Source organism: Sebastes fasciatus, chromosome 1 (genome assembly GCF_043250625.1).
Source record: "Sebastes fasciatus isolate fSebFas1 chromosome 1, fSebFas1.pri, whole genome shotgun sequence".
NCBI classification, from domain to species: domain Eukaryota; kingdom Metazoa; phylum Chordata; class Actinopteri; order Perciformes; family Sebastidae; genus Sebastes; species Sebastes fasciatus.
In genome coordinates this window covers 16014450-16032422 of record NC_133795.1, presented here as the reverse complement: position 1 = coordinate 16032422, position 17973 = coordinate 16014450, and the positions used below count along the sequence as shown (strand labels likewise).

The following is a 17973-nucleotide window of genomic DNA, read 5'->3' as shown; positions in this document are numbered from 1 at the left end:
TCATGGTGAGTGGCAGAAGGGAGACATTTTCAAATCATTCACAGGGGCTTTAAAGGACCAGTGTGTAGCATTTCGGGGATCTATTAGCAGAAATGGAATATAATATTCATAACTATGTTTTCATTTGTGTATAATCACCTGAAACACATAATCGCTGTGTTCCACCATGTTGCTCCGCCATTTTTCTACAGTAGCCCAGAACGGACAAACCAAACATTGGCTCCAGCGAGAGCCTTTCACGTTTTTACATTACCTGAAGGCCACTGTAGTTCTTTGACATGCTTGTGAAACTGCGGTAATGTGAGCTGCAGAGCGCAAAACCGCGTTACCGCCAACCACCGCCTTACTTCCGTTACTCCTAAAGTAGTGTTATTATGGTAAAGATGACCTCTGAGAGAGGCGAACGGCGTTTCCAAGGTTTTACACTCGGCGGCTCACGTTACTGTAGTCTTGGAAAGGGAGGAGTGAGCGGAGGGGAACTCAGACGGTTGAAATCTGCAACCACACCACTAGATGCTACCAAATACTACACACTGTACCTTTAAACACATACCATATATTTCAGTCGCAAATTTTAATTACGTCTTAGTTTGGCTGAGTGGATTAAATGTATGTTTTATGATTATGTTATGAATGCAACAGCAATCAATACTGTGTTGAATGCAAGTTCATTTGTATTAAAACAAACAAACAAAGAGTTAATTCAAGCATCTCCAGTGTGGCAGATATTCCAAGGTGACTGGGCAGAAAATAATATAATGAAATGATCACTGATTGTATCTTCTGGGGACAAATAATCAGCTCCATGTTAACATGATGTTGGCATTTTAAATGGCCAGCAGGTGGCAATAAATGTTCAATGATCTAACTACATGCAAAGCCTTTCAAGGAGAGGGAATTAAAAAGGAAAGAGCAGTTCTTATCCAGATGTTGGTACATCTTTAGCAACACCTGGTGTAACTGATCTCTGGGCCTCTTTTTAAACATAAAGTCAAAATGTAAAAGAAACTCTGGGAGAGAGCTACAACAGCCTCAATGCTCGCTCATGACCACTGCTTGATTAACATTCCTGAATGATTTAGAATCAAATATGTCAAATATGTCTGAACTACATGACTAAAACAATAAACTACGGAAGTTGGCAAACTGAAAGATATATTATTTTTTTTGGTGGCATTCCCTTAATTGGACAGAACGACAGAAATAGAAACAGACAGGAAACAACGAGGGAGGAAGAGCGAGCAATGACGTGAAACAAAGGTCAAACGGGAGATGTTGTGGTTATATGGTATGCGCCTTAACCACTAGGCCTCCACGACCCAGCTACTGAGATGAGTGTTATTATTAAACTATGGAAAATTGTTAAACTGTCTGAAAAACTGTGTTCACTACATCAGCTTGCAGATTATATGTCATGACAGCAATAAAAAAAGGAACTACTGAAACAAACGACTGGAAATTAACTTGACGAGAATCAGTTTAGAAGGAGCTAAATGACATTTAGGGTGCAGGCTTGACTTCAGTTTGTACAAACAAACTAGATATGGAATGAAACAACACTCCCTCTGCTCAGGAATGATAGTGGAAACAATAATATGTGGTTGAAGAGCTTGTGATGCTGAGCATAGAGATTGGATACGCTCGGCCTGTTTAGAAATCTGCAGCATGAGATAAGCCTTGTTGACTGTAAGAGCAGTCACATAGCTAAAAAATGTGATTGCACAATACGACAAATGTTGTGGTGATAGAGTAGTATTGGTTGCGATTTATTCGCTTATACTCCTGGGAGTGTAAATATAGAGTCAGATGTTGCAACTCTGGGATAACAGCATTTCATATCGAGTCATACAGCCAGTAAAAAACAGAGAAAATGTCTCCCTGTCAAGGCTGCTGACGAGAAGCAGATGGATCCTGATTATTGCCTCAGGAGATTAACTGAAACTGTTTACACTCACGTGTATTTACTTGTTGTTGTATTAGTGGGCACAGACGGTTAACCAGCAGGAGAGCCGAGCTACAGATCTGCCATTACATAAGTGTTCCCGCTGGTGACATGAATGTTGTGGCGCTGTAAAAGAACAGATTGTGTTCACACACACACACACTCCTCCTCTTTCACATACATAGAGTCAAAGCGATTTTCCACGGGAAAAAAAATACTTTATTAATACACTTATATAATGTATACCAACATTTATAGACAAAATATGTACATCAAACATCTTTCATGTAGGTCCCAAAATATAAAATCTCAAGTACCTCTTTCTATAGAAAACTAGTTTTCTGGTAAAACGTTTACATTCAACTTCTCTCCTCCTCGCTCCTGTGACTCCAGTATTCATACGTAGTACAGAGAATAAACATCTGAGATTTATCAGCTTTTCACAAGTAAAAGGCAACGGCAAGAACAAACACCAGGTTTGACTTGAGCAGAAACAGATGTTGAGTATGCAGACCAGGTCCAGCACAGTGCTACAGTATGTACACAGTTTCTGAGTGCACAACGTATACAATTGTCCGCACGGTATAAAAAATAGAAATGTACAAGAAGTCTATGAACAATAATTACAGAAAAATCCATCTGAACTGTCTGTTTTGTCAATGAAAAACAAGACTTCTCATTCATTGTGGTCGTGTGGCGGCCCGTTCCTTCATCCATGCATCGGGTGTACCCTTACTCCCGTCTGTACACACATGAGGAAACCCTTGTATCTTATGGAGCCAGTCATCATAATGTCTAAGGGCATTCTCAGTGATGATAACGCTGACCTAAAGGACGTAGGCAACAAACTTTGGGTGAAAAATTACTGCTAACATTTGGTGCAACACTTTTTCTAAAGTACAAAGATGGCGTGTCTCTATTGCAACGGCTACAAGTGAGATGCATCAGTGTCATCGTACTTTAACAGCAGCATCTAAAACTTTCTTTACATTCAACCACGTGTGTGTGTGTGTGTGTGTGCAGGGCAGGTCCAGTTTTATATGATACATTTGCACTGAGTAATACCACTGAGCATTTAACATTCAACCAGAGCTTTGCGTCCTCCGAGCGTGGACGGACGTCGCTCTCTTTCCTCCTCCATCTCCTCTTGAACATTTCTACAAGTCCTCTAGTTTGCTGTTTGGGCCTCCAGGCTGAGGAGCAGAGGACGGGAATGAGGATGGATTATGGAAAGGCTCAGTCATGTTTTCATTCCTACTAACTGTCTCTTGGGTACTAGAACATCTGTCATCTCTCAGTCTTTGGTTTCCTGGTTGATGGGTGGTACCTGCTTTAGTGCCTGGAGGAGGGCAGGGGAGTCCATGGGGGTCTGAGATTGAGATATGGTCGGGGCTGGAGAGCCTCCTCTGGGAGACATCACTAGCTGAGGTCTTTCGTTGGACATGGCGGGTGCAGAGCCTCCCATGCCAGGGTAGAGCATGGGCACGGCTCCGGGGTACCAGCACTTCTCCAGCATCGGCAGGTAGGCTGCAGCGGAGGGTGGAATGAGGTAGAAAGGCATGCAGAGGGGATGTGGAGCAGTTGGATGGTTGGGGGATACGCTCATGTAACTGCTGTAACCGCTAGAGGACGATGATGCTGATGATGATGATGATTCTCCGCCTGAGAGCAGCTCATCCTCCGACGACTCCACCCGGGGTCGCTTGTGTCGCCGCTCCTCATCCTCCTGCTTGATGCCGGAGCTTTGTCTCTCGTCGAGCGCTCGCTTCAGGTGGCTCTCCTGACCGTAGTAACCTGGACGTCCCTGTTGCGCCCCAGATTCAGCCTTCTCCAGCTCTCCCCCATAGCCGCTGTCTGTATCCGTGTCGCTGCCGCTCTGCTCGCTGCTCGTCGGAGCGTACGCCCTCTGGATGACGGGCACACAGTTCCTCCTGTAGCCCTCGCTGGGTTTTGGCGCTATGCTGGCGGGCATCTCCTTGTGAGGTTGGTGCTGGTGGTGGTAGGAGGGGATCTCCTCAGGTGGAGGGCTGAGAGGAGTGCGGGGTCTGACCGGACTTTGCAGCACCTCTGCGGCTACCTTGTGGAGGTGATTGATGACATGGGACGGTGTGAAGTCTTCGTCGGTCTCGTGATTGCCGAGATACTGGAGCATCTCCTTGGCACACATGTGGAAGCCAGAGCGGAACATCTCCTCCGACTTCTCCTGGCTGACAGTGGGCTGCTCTGTAAAAGACAACAAAGAAACCACACAGTCAAGAAAATGCAGCTGTTTGAATTTGAATTCTATTTGAAGTCACTTATTTGCCTGCAGTTCTGCAAAAACCCTGCCCCATTGTGCATTCTATTTGCATTCTGTCCCGACAAAACCATCCTGGCTGCTCACGTGCATATTTGTGTATGTGTGTGAGTGATCCGCAGCTTACCAATTTGCATGCCGTTCTGCAGAGCGAGGATCTTCTGTTGCTGCTGCTCCAGAAGAGAGGTGAGGGCTTTCACGTGCTTGAGCGTCAGCTCTAAAACCACAGCCTTCTCCAGATGGCCCAGAGTCTGTAGGAAACACACACAGTCAGCACATCAGCACCTCTTATATAACACAGAGAGAGAGAGAGAGACTACGCTTTACTGCTCATGCACACATGATCCTGGCTGTCCCATCATCAACACACTATGGCAGCTACCATAAAGGCAAATAAGAACTATTCAACATGTTATGGGAGCATATATATTTTATAAATTACTGTTGTGTACTGGATTGATTTTTTAAATCCCCAGTTTAAACAATGACAGAAGACAAATCCTCTTGAGTGTGAGCTCTCATTCACCGACTGCTGACGCACACAGCAACAGACTAGAGGATGTAATACCACTGAACAGCCACTCGATGGTGCATGCCACTCTCAACACAGTGTGACTCCCCATACATACATACATCATCCCTCTCCAAGCCACAGCATGAACTCACCGTGAGTTTCAGGTGCTCTGGTAATAAATCTTTCAACTGAGCGATGCACTCGTTTATCCGATCGCGCCTTTTCTTCTCAATGAGTCTGTGAGGCAGCTTGTAGGTTTCCTGCAAGAAGAATAAACATTGTTGGTTAAAACCAGCTATTATTATAGCTCTTTAGGATCAGATAGGGAGGACTCCAGGAGTTCTGTCATCAGAAATTAGGTCTAACATTTATGGCACTACAGGCAGCTTAATTCCTCCTTGTAGTTCACACCCTTTAATTAAAACAGGTTATTATAACAGAACAAGTTGGCGATAAGCAGAATAGTAACGGACCTTGCTCTCCTCTCCTCCTCTCTTCATTCCTCGCCTGGGTTTATAAACATACATGGGGAAATCCATCCTGAAAAGCAAAAAGAGACAACAGTCAGGTGTGAGCAGATGTTTTTTGGTTGAGTATTATTATAAGATATAGAATTAATAATAATAAATCAAGTGCGTTTGAGGACATGAAAGACATTTTCCACTAACACAATAAAAAAAACAACAACAACAAACACTGGTACAGCTGAGATTAAAAAAAATAATTCATATAGGAGGTCATAGGAAATAGTCCATAGTGCAGGGAAGTCACAGGATATATGAATTCATGTTCAAGAGACTTCCTTGTGAGATAATGGAAGAGAGATCATGTCCAATATAATTCAGATAGGTAATGCCAAATATTGTGGAACTGATCTACTTTTGGCATGTAGAATATTTGTGAGATATTTCCAAAGGGACCATCTCAAATATCACTTTTCTCCAGCCTTGAACAGAGGGTTTCTTATCACTGATCCACTGTAGTAATGTATTTTTTTCTAGCAGCAAATGTAAGAATGTTATATAACCTTTTGTTGGCTGCAGTAATTTATATTTGTACTTGGGATTCCTAAAAACAAAGACATTGGATTCCTAACCTAATTATTAGGCTACTTGTATAGAATATAGAAATAGCCAATTAACATTTTTTTAAACTACTTAAAATGTGTTTGTGTCTCATCACAGCTCTGTATGTAGCGTTGAACAGAAAGACATTTTTCTAAGCTTACCCTTGCACGTCCGAGAGATCAGCCTGGTGTTTGGACAGATGAGGTGGAGGTTGCGCGCTGGGGATTCGCTCCATTCTTCTTTTTTACTCCAATTACGCAGCAAAGTCAGAGGTATGCAGTCACACAAATAAATATGGAGATGGAGAAAAAAAAAAGTTGCACTAAATAAAATGCTTCAAAATAGTGGTGAAGATTTCTATTATTTTCTCATTAAGTCGCACTGATGTAAAAGATGGTTTTCAAGTGATCAAGTCCACGCTGCAGAAAAGCAAGGCGACCGTGTTTGGTGGCGCGTTTGAGAAAGTGTGGGAGGACAGAGCGACGAGTTAAATAAACCCTCTGACTCTCCGCTCCGCCTGACCTACCTCTCTGTCACATGAGGCTCCTCACGTGTTTCACGGCGCTGTATCCTCGCAGGAGGGACGGCCCACTTTCTGCCGAGAAAGGAGCCTCAGTGGGCGGTTTGGAGGCGCGCGTCAGAGCGGAGGGGCGGCGCGTGGCCACGTCTCGTGTACCACCATGCTGAAGTTGTATTGAAACAAGGCTGCGCGCGCCACGGCACGGCGATGGGAACGTGCTGGCTGGCACAGGACCAGAGAGCAGGTCAACAGGCCTGGAGGCACGAGAGGTAGAGGGTGTATACTGTGCCTACTGCCAATGAAAATATATACAATAATAACACTGTTAAAATACTATAGCATACTATACTATGAATATATCCTGCAGGATTATTATTATTATACAAAATCAAGAGCAATGAAGCCACATTTAACTGTTTTATGATGCATCTAGGTTTGTTTTTATATACACAAAATGTCATTAATTATGTATAGGACAAATAGCCTATTTATGTTCCTTTCAAGTCAAATAGCCTATTTACTATAGCATACTATACTATTAATATAGCCTGCAGGATTATTATTATTATTATCCAACAGTGCAACATTTAACTGTTTTATGATGCATCTAGGTTTGTTTTTATATACACAAAATGTCATTAATTATGTAAGACAAATAGCCTATTTACTATAGCATACCATACTATTAATATAGCCTGCAGGATTATTATTATTATCATACAACAGTGCTACATTTAACTGGTTTATGAGGATCTAGGTTTGTTTTTATACACAAAATGTCATTAATTATGTAGGACAAATAGCCTATTTACTATAGCATACCATACTATTAATATATCCTGCAGGATTATTATTATTATTATTATACAACAGTGCTACAAAATCAAGAGCAATGAAGCCATATTTAACTGTTTTATGATGCATCTAGGTTTGTTTTTATATACACAAAATGTCATTAATTATTTATAGGACAAATAGCCTATTTACTATAGAATACTAAACTATTAATATATCCTGCAGGATTATTATAATTATTATACAACAGTGCTACATCTAATTGTTTTATGATACATCTAGGTTTGATTTATATATATTTATACACAAAATATAATTAATTATGTAGGACAAATAGCCTATTTACTATAGCATACTATACTATTAATATATCCTGTAGATTATTATTATTATTATTATTATACAACTCTGCTAAAAAATCAAGAGCAATGAAGCCACATTTAACTGTTTTATGATGCATCTAGGTTTGTTTTTATATACACAAAATATCATTAATTATGTAGGACAAATCACCTATTTATGTTCCTTTCAAGTTATTCACATAATACTATGAATAGCCTAATATTTTTATCACAATAGTCAACATTCAGCAGTGTATTCTGTCGACCCAGGTCTGCAGCAGGCAGGTGGTCTATAAACAGTGCGGTCACCACGTGCACCGGTGCGTGGCTGAGTGTGTGGAGTGTGTGGAGTGGGTTTGTTGTCATGAGGCGGTGCAGGCTGTCACGTTGATCTCCTCATGGCACTGGGAGCCTGCTGAGTGAGCGGGGCACATCCAGCTCATCCAGCACACGGCAGCTGCACCTGTCTGCTGCAGGCGACAGTAAAGCTCAGGTCACTCCAGTACTAGCAGGCCGTCAGCCTGTTTTTCAATGCTGATTCTCATCAAGTCATTTTGGGTTTGTTTTGCAAATGAAAAGGTGTATCAAGAGGGGACATTTGCATTGAAATGATCATGATTGTTTCCCTTTACTGGAAAATATCTCTAATAACCACAAAGTACATGTTCAAATATATATATGTCTAAATTTCAAAAATAAATGCATGAAGGCCTTTTACCCTCTGAGACCCACAATAGAGCTCTTTTGTCTTTTTTAGGGGGGTACAGGGAGTCTTTAGGGGCAGATAGCAGGTCAACAGTAGATGTCACATAGAAGTGGTGTACATCAACTGAAAGCTGGGAACCTGAAGATTAATTTGAGATGCAGCTCAGCACTGTGGGTCAAGTTGTTTTAGTCATAAATCAGAAATAAACATTAATTAATTATTTATTTATTTAAAAATGAATTGTAAAAAGTGTATAAGGGGTTAGAACATTATGATAGAAGTATATAAGATGGTCATTCCCATGCTCTATTATGTCTCATAAGTTGCAACAATTTTGGGGTTGATAGTATTTGTCACACAGATTTGTTGCTAAATTTAACCTTTTTATTTACCACTCGAGAATTGATAAAAATGATCAATAATCCCTCCAAGAAAACACATTAAGACACCAAGACCTTGAGGAAAACCATAGAGAAAGCCATGATGTGATTTGGGATCAAAAACTTTTGACATTTGGAGATTTCTTCTCCTTACCGACAAGGTTGGTAACAATGGATTTCTCAGGTTTTCTAGTTTCATATGATATCTGTAACTTCACTGTATACCCTAAAACTGAACCTACTGGAGCTTCTGAAAGACAGTAAAGTCGGTCCAGATCGCAGGTCTCAGGGGGTTAAACCCACCACTGAGTAACACATACTTGTATTCTCTACAACAATATTTTGATCTAAGAATACAGTAGGGTTTGATTATCTCTTAACAAGTTCAATAGACACGGACAGTTCCAGTCTCAATTACAGGTCTATTACAGCGTAATGACCTATAATTAAGGACACTCACTCTAATACGCCCAACAGTTTGTAGATGTCTCATAGAAACAGGAAGTTTTTTTAACAGTCCCATTAAAATCCATAATTTTGTTCCCCTGCTAGTTAACGTCAATGTGGATTGAAGCTAGAATGACTGACGTTTTGTGAAGCTGTAAACATCTATCACAGTAAGAACTATGATGAGATTGGAGAAAAGCTCTTGCCTGGAAATCACATTTAGCAAAGTCCCTGCAGTAACTTCTGAATCATATGAAGTCATGTTTATGGTATTTTTGGGACCCTTTATTGTAAGATAGGAACACAAAATCCAGTCTGGCAAGCCAGATGAGACTCAGGAGGCTACACAAACTTCCCTGACACATAGGAGAGCTTGGCAGCATTTTGGATATGTGTTTTTAATCACAATTCCGTTTGACGTACTATTTAGATCATTCCGACAACTCACACAAAATTCACTAGAGATCAATGTTGTATTTGAAGGCTGATTTTGTAGTTTTCTCCCCTCGCTAATAGGAGCTTGTTCATCTTGATCCATCTATCTTATCTGACATTTAAGTAAAGAAAGTAGCAGCTGTCACAGTTGTTTTCACAACCTCAGAGACATCAGCCTCGAGACTTTGACTCATGATTGATTCATGACATAACATTTTCATAAACAGATTTTTCAGTTTCAGAAACATAGTTTCTTTCGCAGCAACAAGTTGTTACCTGTATGTAAATTTCTTGAACGTAACCGCCTGAGGATGCAAAATGAATTTCAGTGTAAACTGACAAAGTTGTATCGTAAGTGAGGGACTTAATTCAACAAGTACAACCAAAGGTCTGTTAAAAAATTCCTTGAGTGTAGTGAATTAAATAGAAATTGGGGGTGGGCAGGACTCAGTAATTACCAAATGACCATAACAACGGTCACAGTGATGCAGCTGTATTTAAATAAAAAAAAAATGGAAAGCCCCTTGAAGACAGTCTGGGCAAATGTAACACAATTAAAGACTGAATTTGATTTTAAAACTCCTGATAATGGCACTTTTGTTTAAGTTCACTTGTAGATCTTTTAACAGAATATTGCGGAAAACACCTTTTGCCCTTAATTGTTTTCAGCATAAACCAAAAAAAAGGTGTTTATTCTGTTTGACAAAAAGTTTTTCATAATGCAAAGATGTTTGCTGATAACAGTAGTGGAATATAACAAAGTACATTTACTCAAGTACTTTACTTAACTACAATTCTGAGGTATTTGTGCTTTACTTGAGTATTTACATTTTATATTAATTTATACTTTTACTCCACTCCATTTTGAAAGCAAACATTGTACTTTTGACTCCATTACATTTATTTGACAACCTTAGTAACTAGTTACTTTGCATATTTAGATTATTAATAAAAAATCTAAAAAAATAAAGGTTAAGCAGTATATAAAGTACTCAAAGTTAGCCACAGATTTACCAGCTGAAACACAAAAGTGATGAGCACCTGCATCACTAATTATAATTCAATAATATAATATATTTTATGCCAAAAAAGGGAAATTCTGTATAATGAGTACTTTTAATTTTTATACTTTAAAGGTACTGTATGTAACTTTCAGAAGATCCTTGTTATTAATGACACCTGTGGCCGGTTAAGTGAACTGCAGTCAGCATCCTGACATCTCTCCACATCGTCCATTAATTCCTCTTAATGGACCCCTCGTTGGGCATTATCCCTTACATAATGTTCTGTAATGTTCCTATATTTTATTTGGACTACTGGTTCCATGATACTAACTAGCTTGTAGTTTGCAAATTATTTTATCAGCTAACAAAGTCCTTCACAGAGAAATCCGTCCAGTAATAGGCAATAGAGAAAGTCGAGGAAGGTCTTTTAAGTTTTTAAGTCTGGTTACAATCCATTTACACATTGGCAATATAAAGTGATTAATACATGTCAAATGTTACTTATAGTACCTTTAAGTATATTTTGATGCCAATTCTTTTTACTCTTTTACTATGTTGTTACAAGTAAAAGTCCTGCACTCACTGTAGTATTGCCATACTATAGGCCATTTAACAAAAACATTTTAGGTAATAAAATTCTCTTTAGGTGCAAAGTTTGTTATAAACTATATTTATAATATAGAGCCAGTCTTTAGAAAATAAAAAAGGCGATTTAAAAATACCATATATGCTCCATCTGTGTGGTGATAAAATCCAAAAAGGTCAAATTAAAGTTAAAAATGTGCAACCCCTGTATGTACTCAACATGCTAACATATTTCCTCACGCAACGTGGTTAGAAGATAAGGGCACTTCCTCATTTGTAGAAGACAACAAATAACAGAGTTCATCTGTCGGCAATTCCCAAATGTACTTCTCTGACTGAGAGGCTCTTCATTCATCAGGCACCACTCAAGTTATCAACTAATAAGCAGCCAGACAGATAATAAAACGCCAACATCCTCATAATTACCTTTAGTCTCGCATATGTTCTGGTCTTTGCCTCCACTTCCATACTGACGCAGATACCGCTTAACACTCGCCGACAGATTATTTTACACACTTGTTTATTTAAATAGACTCCAAGAATGGAATGTACAATTCAGACACAAACCATCTGTTAGTAGAAAAGTTCAGTTTGGTCAAGCAGCACTCCAAATCACTTCCATTATTCATCTTCTGTTTATCCCTCACATACGCTCAAACACTCATTCATTCTCTAGTGGGTCTTTTACAAAGTGACGTAACAATCGTTTGTGTGCTACAGAAAATATCAGTGCTTTCGGACTAAATGAATGAAAGGAAGATTACATAATTCAGTGCTAATTTAACTAAAGTTTCTCCCAAAACCCTACAAGTTCTGGTTCTACATTATGCTTCCAATGTGACTCCATATTGCCACTATGATTAAGCACAACATGGAACCAGCTTCAGAGGGAAGCAGTCACATGATTTCCTCCTTCTCCACAGTAGGTCCATATGGTTTGTTATCCAGAATAATAGTTGTATTATTTCTCTTAACAAATTTCAATGTCCCTTCAAACATCTTCTTTTAATCTAAAGTGTCCTGGAACAAGTACAACCTTCATTTGAGATTGCAAAAAATGTGAGAGTGATAATGAATAAGGGTTGCATGCAACTGTGATTAGGGGCCTAATCACAGTTGCATGCATTTATAATGCTGTTATAAAGCTGTATAGGTTTTATAACAGCATTAAGAGACATTGTAGAAGTCTGGTGACCTCTTGTTTACAGGTTTTTCCATATTTCAAATATAAAATTACCAGTTCCCAAAAATAGTTAATTCTTATTTAAACATTGCATATCATTAAGTTTTCCTATTGCTGTCAGAACAAAAAAGCTAAATGTGTTCATACAAACCTTCAAATCCACATGTGACCTGAGTTTGCTGGTGCAACACTGAGGATTAAAACCTCAATACTAGGCCACTTGAGAGGAATACCCCCCTCAGGAACAATGGCTGAACTTTGGCATGCTGTCAGTGTGGTACAACGCAGAAGGCATTCTGGGTAGTAAAGCTGAAGTCAGAGTTTTCATCTCCTGAACCTACAGGACTCGCTTCTCAGGTCCCGAGGCACTTGGTGCACACTCCACCCGCACATCCACAACCACGCTGCAGACCGCGAGTAACATACTCCGATAGCCTTCACTTCACACAGACACTCAGAAGCACGCATGTTGTAGAAACACTTATTGTAGGAGTTTCTGGTGAAGTATACAGTCAGACATCGACCTAAATACATAATGGAGACGCACATGATTTGGCATTCTCCTGTCTAGCATGTGGTGCACTGACAGGAGTGCTCAGGCACTTGTGAAATTGGCCCCCAAGGGCACTCAGGCAGGCTGCTGGGGGTTGATGTTCATGTGAGGGGGATGACCAAGGAGACCAATTCGTTGCTTCTGCTTCCTCTGCTCGGTCATCTGCACAGGGAAACAAAAAGAGTAGTTTAAAGAAGACTGCAAGCTAGCGAACAGGGATGAAAACAATGCAGGATTTTAAATTCACAAATACTGAAGTGTAAAAAATGACAAGTTGTGGTTTTACGGGGGTTAATTTATGAGTTTTAGGGGTGCTGGTAGGCGTGTTTTGTTCCCTTTGGTCAGAGCCACGCTAGCTGTTTCCACCCGTTTCCAGTCTTTATGCTAAGCTAAGCTAACTGGCTTCCTGTTTACTGAACAGACAAAAGTGTATTTCCCAAAGTGTCAAACTATTTCTTTAAGACACAGAGTCAATAGTGCGTTCCCTAACAATTAAATATTTAATTTCACTTTTATTAACCTTTTCAAAGGACAGCTTTAATTGTATAATGTGACAAAGTACGGTGCATTTTTTAACTTGTGCATGAACAAACCCATTCAACGAAGAGAAATAACAGCAAAAAGAAACTAATAAACTAAACTCACGACTAAACTATTAACAATTCCATTATGGTGATTGCACAACTGTAATAAGATAAGATATTCCTTTATTAGTCCCGGGTGGGAAATTTGCAGTCCAATCCAATCCCCAATAACTTTTCTCATGTTATTGTTCATTTAAATGTGGGTGGCCTTGAGTGATTACAGTGCTAGGTTGTCAATAACTTCCCACTGGCTGATAATAACAGCCTCAGGAAAAGCTGTTCGGTTCAAATGGAGTTGAAAGAAATATAAATCATGGGTGTGTATGATTTACTGTCATACCTGCTCCTTGAGCTCCGTCAGCTGTCCAGACAGGTTGGCAACGAGCCTCATGGTCGACTCCAGCTTCTCCTGCAGGTTCCTGATCTCATTTTGCTCCCCCTCTGCATCGCTGCTCACCAGTGACATGGCGCGCATCCGCGGGAACCAGTCCAGGTTGTGCTCCTGTGGTTCGACCGAGCAAAGTCAGTCAGCCGCTGACTTTTCTACATTTACTAGGAGTTAATAAAGCTATATTCTGCTAAGAAAATATTGGTAATTTTTTAAAAGGGAAAGTGCTACCGTTTGGCAATCAACTGCTTAAATCGGAACTCCAAATGCCACCGGTCTGCGGTCTGTTTTTCGAAGGAACATGCTTGCATGACCACAGACTGAGCACATATTGTGAGTGAATTGACCAATGATTCCTTATCATGCTTTGATCAGTTCCAGGATTAGACTGCAACTCGTGGACCAGTTTGTTCGGTCTTCCTGTTTTTCTGCACCAGTCTGCGTGTGTCATTAAATGTGCATGACCGGCATGTCTGTCAGTTGAGATTAGGAAAGAGGAACACATTACTGTACTCAGGTGTGTGAGACGGGCCTGTACATGTTTACAAGTCTGTCTCAGTAGCAAAACCTGATGAAATCTCACTGATAAGAGTTACTGTACCAAAAACGTGACGCCCTATTTCATTCCAGATCGCTGCACCAGACTATAACTCTAACAGCATGGTCTAAGGGCTGATTGTAACCCATTTTAAGAAGTAAAGTAGGCCTGTGCTGGGATGAGGATGTGTGTTTTATGGGTGTGTCTGTGCTTTACCTTGATCATCTCGGCCACGTAGCTCTCAGGGCCGGTGTATTCGGTGGAGTCTTTAACTTTTACCAGCACAATAAAGAACAGGTAGTGCCACATGTTGTGCTCCTCTTTGAAGTGTTCCTCAAAGGTCACCGTCTTGTTGTCAAACTTGTCTCGCTCCAGGCCTGTAGAGGGGCAATAACACACATTATTTATGGTACAAAGTTACATCATGTTTAAGGAAAAAACAGAAGCTAGCCTCTATTCTGCCAGTTTCTGTTTGCAAGAGAGACAGGAGAACATATTACATATAAATTATCCCTTTAATATCAGCTGGAAAAATGACACTCAGTATCGCTCAATACTGGGTTAATAAATGTATCAAAAATATAATGCTATAAACATTTAAGATTGTGCATAACATATACAATAATGACTCTTTAAGAACATAAAAAACATTGCAACAAAATGGAGTAAGGAAATAAACAAGCAGAAGAGACAGTATTGGTAATAAATAGCAGAATACAGAAGTTTCAATGCAACTATAAATCAGGGTTCATTAAAAAAACAAGTACATCCGCTCTAAATTATAGGCTAAAGCTCCGGAAAATGAAGCATCACCCATGACAGGCTGTCAGATAAGGGGAGCTCATGAGATGAAACGGCACATTATTTGTTTTGCAGTGCATTGCAGACAAGAGAACACCAGGGACGTATTTGTTTTGGAGATTTCTTTAGTTGGATTTGACAAGCAAATGATATGCTAAATATCTGCTATAGTTCAGAACCTAAAGAGCAGAGATTGCTCTGAACACGAAAATGCAATTCCATGGAAAAATAAATGGAAAGAATAGTACAATATTATTAACCCTCTGAGACCCACAATATACCAGTTTTTGTCTTTTTTTAGGGAGGTACAGGGGGTCTTTAGGGGCAGATAGCAGGTCAACAGTAGATGTCACATAGAAGTGGTGTACATCATCTGAAAGCTGGGTACCTGAAGATTAATTTGAGATGCAGCTCAGCACTGTGTGTCAAGTTGTTCTTGTCATAAATCTGTAATAAACATTAATTAATGAATTAATTGGAAAAAAAAGTAAGAGTATAAGGGCTTAGAACATTATGATGAAGTATATAATGGTCATTCCCATGCTTTATTATTAGTTGTTTATTATTAGTAGTTATTATAAGTTGTTGCTGCAATTTTTGGGTTGATACCATTTGTTACAGTTTTAGTGCTGAATCTAACCTTTTTTTAACCACTTGAGAATTGATAAAAATTATCAATAATCCCTCCAAAATACCACATTAAGACACCAAGACCTTGAGAAACACCACAGAAAACCAAAAACTTTTGACAGTTGGAGATTTCTGCAAGAATTGCATTTTTCGGTGATTGGATGACGAGCACTTCTGTTGCGATGACTGCTCACAAACCCCCTTATTGTCAATCTACCTAGGAAAGCCATCCATCCTCTGAATGCCCTAGGTCTTTAGTTTGTGGGCATGTCTGTAAAGGGGAGACTTGTGGGTACCCATAGAACCCATTTTCATTCACATATCTTGAGGTCAGAGGTCAAGGGACCCCTTTGAAAATGGCCATGCCAGTTTTTCCTCACTAAAATTTAGCTTAAATGTGGAGTGTTATTTAATCTCTTTCCCGAAATGCTATATGACATGTTTGTTACTGATAGATTCCTTAGGTTTTCTAGTTTCATATGATATAAATACTTCACTCAAGCTCTACATCTGCTACAGTCTCTGAAAGACAGTAAAGTTGGTCAGGATTGCTGGTCTCAGGGGGTTAAAGTCTAGTTGTGTAAAACTGACTACAATCAATTTGATTCACACATATCATGTTTCAGTTCCAACGAAATCAGTCACCTCGTCATGTGGATTGCGACAACTCCAGAGTCTTGCAACACAAGTGCAAATTTCAGTCTTGGTTCTCTGCGTTTCTGCCTTTACTAAAAACTTTCTCTCTTTTACAACATTGATTCGTTGTCTCCTTTAACCAGAAGTAAAACTCACTGGTTGTTTTGTCCTTAAAAAGTGCTTAAAACACATGACTGTACTGTATATAAACTATAAAGGGAGCTTCCAGCTGTGCAGTAATGATAGTGGTGTAAACGAGGGATAGAGTACAGCTAGGGATAAAACCTCGGGGGGCTGTCGTTATATTTAGACCCCTGTTATAGGACACCAAAAGAATAAAAACTGAACCAACTGGTGTTGGGAGCAATTCTCATTAATGTTAAATGCAGGATGTTCAGCAATCCTTAACATTAGTTATTAATTTGTAATGACATGACAGAATAAAATCAACCTGTTAACAAGCTCCTCTTTTCCTTTTTCTGTACAAGATGGAGAGTGAGGTTGTGAGGTTGATTCCTTGAACATAAAAACCTGCACAGGAAGTTCACGACGTAAATCAATCATTGGCTAAAGACCAGAAAGGCCTAAAAAAAAACAATGCAAGATTGAGAGGAAGATCGATGGCTTATAAAACCGAGCTGGAGGATGGAGAGCCACTTAAGCCTGCCGAGGTCGGCTCCTAATCTCTGCATCTCCTGTTCCCTTGTGGTTCTTGTGGAAACCATAGAGACGGCAGCTCCCCCTGTGGCCTGGCCTTCTTTAACATGAGTGAGTCAGAGGAGCTGATGGCTGGCTGGGTGACATAATACTGTTCTCCTTCCATATGCTTACCACTTGTCCTGACTCCCTGACCCAACATACGCACGCACACACATGCTCACATACGGCATGTCCTGCTGGGATTACACACATGTACCGCACATGGTCACACACACTCAGCAGCGTGTACTGTTTTTAGGCACTCGCACATATAATGTGCATATAAGGAAATGCAGATGCAGCTACGCGGAGGGTCAGAGTATGGGTAATAAATGAAAATGCGAAAAACATATGGTGTGAAAAATTAAGTTTGTGTGAGTGGGTGGGAGAAAACGTCTGCGTGTGAGACAGACATGAATTATGGAGGCGAGCAGAGCAGTGGCAGGAAGCTCTCATGACTCAGCCTTCTTTGGAACGACAGCTAAGTGAAAAAGGGGGGAGGAGGAGGAGAGGATGGGGGACTGAAACAATCTACATGCACCTTAACAGACCAGAAACCACAAGAAATCAGACGCTCTGAGAGGGGAATTTGGGAATTTCACTAGGTGACATGATTGTGGAAGAGTACTAATGACGCACAGTCTTTGAAACAGACAGAGCCTTTCCAACAACACAGCAGGCTAGCAGGATGCCCTAATGATTAGAGAAGTCATCCGGGTGCTGGAAAGTTAGACGTCTGATTCCCATAACAATATCATCAGGAAAATATTTCAGCACAGACTGCTGAATGCTTGGCAGAAAGAGAGAGAGAGAGCTGTGCCACATATAAAAGCTAGACGTGACACATAACCAGTAAATATATGTATGTGTGAGGCAGGGTCTGATATTAACTTTATTTCGCTGCTTGCCACTGTGGCAGGCAAGTATTT

The 17973-nt window shown here is 40.1% G+C and overlaps 2 protein-coding genes across 7 annotated transcripts in view; both read right to left on the bottom strand.

Annotated features, from left to right (window-relative positions):
* Window positions 1-2138: 2138 nt before the first annotated feature.
* LOC141766333 (class E basic helix-loop-helix protein 40-like) lies at window positions 2139-6353 on the bottom strand. The gene is made up of 5 exons (XM_074633101.1): window positions 5981-6353; window positions 5226-5292; window positions 4905-5012; window positions 4366-4489; window positions 2139-4165 (listed from the first exon to the last, which is right to left on the bottom strand). Exons 1-5 carry the CDS (start codon window positions 6052-6054, stop codon window positions 3237-3239), a joined length of 1302 nt encoding a protein of 433 aa, XP_074489202.1. The 5' UTR covers window positions 6055-6353; the 3' UTR covers window positions 2139-3236.
* Window positions 6354-11535: 5182 nt separating this feature from the next.
* The window catches only part of LOC141766300 (inositol 1,4,5-trisphosphate-gated calcium channel ITPR1), an 85728-nt gene continuing 79290 nt past the window's right edge, over window positions 11536-17973 (bottom strand). For all 6 annotated transcript variants that reach the window (XM_074633009.1, XM_074633018.1, XM_074633033.1 and 3 more), the window contains 3 exons: window positions 14495-14655; window positions 13693-13854; window positions 11536-12930 (listed from right to left, as the gene is read on the bottom strand). In XM_074633009.1, coding sequence (XP_074489110.1) covers window positions 12844-12930; window positions 13693-13854; window positions 14495-14655 — 410 coding nt within the window. In that variant the 3' untranslated portion in view covers window positions 11536-12843. The remainder of the gene's footprint in view (window positions 12931-13692; window positions 13855-14494; window positions 14656-17973) is intronic.

Coding starts and splice junctions, on each gene's coding strand:
- LOC141766333 (XM_074633101.1), bottom strand. CDS start 6,054: ATGGAGCGAATCCCCAGCGCGCAACCTCCACCTCATCTGTCCAAACAC. Junction 5,293..5,980: donor GATCTCTCGGACGTGCAAGG/GTAAGCTTAGAA, acceptor TTTGCTTTTCAG/GATGGATTTCCCCATGTATG. Junction 4,490..4,904: donor CAGAGCACCTGAAACTCACG/GTGAGTTCATGC, acceptor TGTTTCCTACAG/ACTCTGGGCCATCTGGAGAA.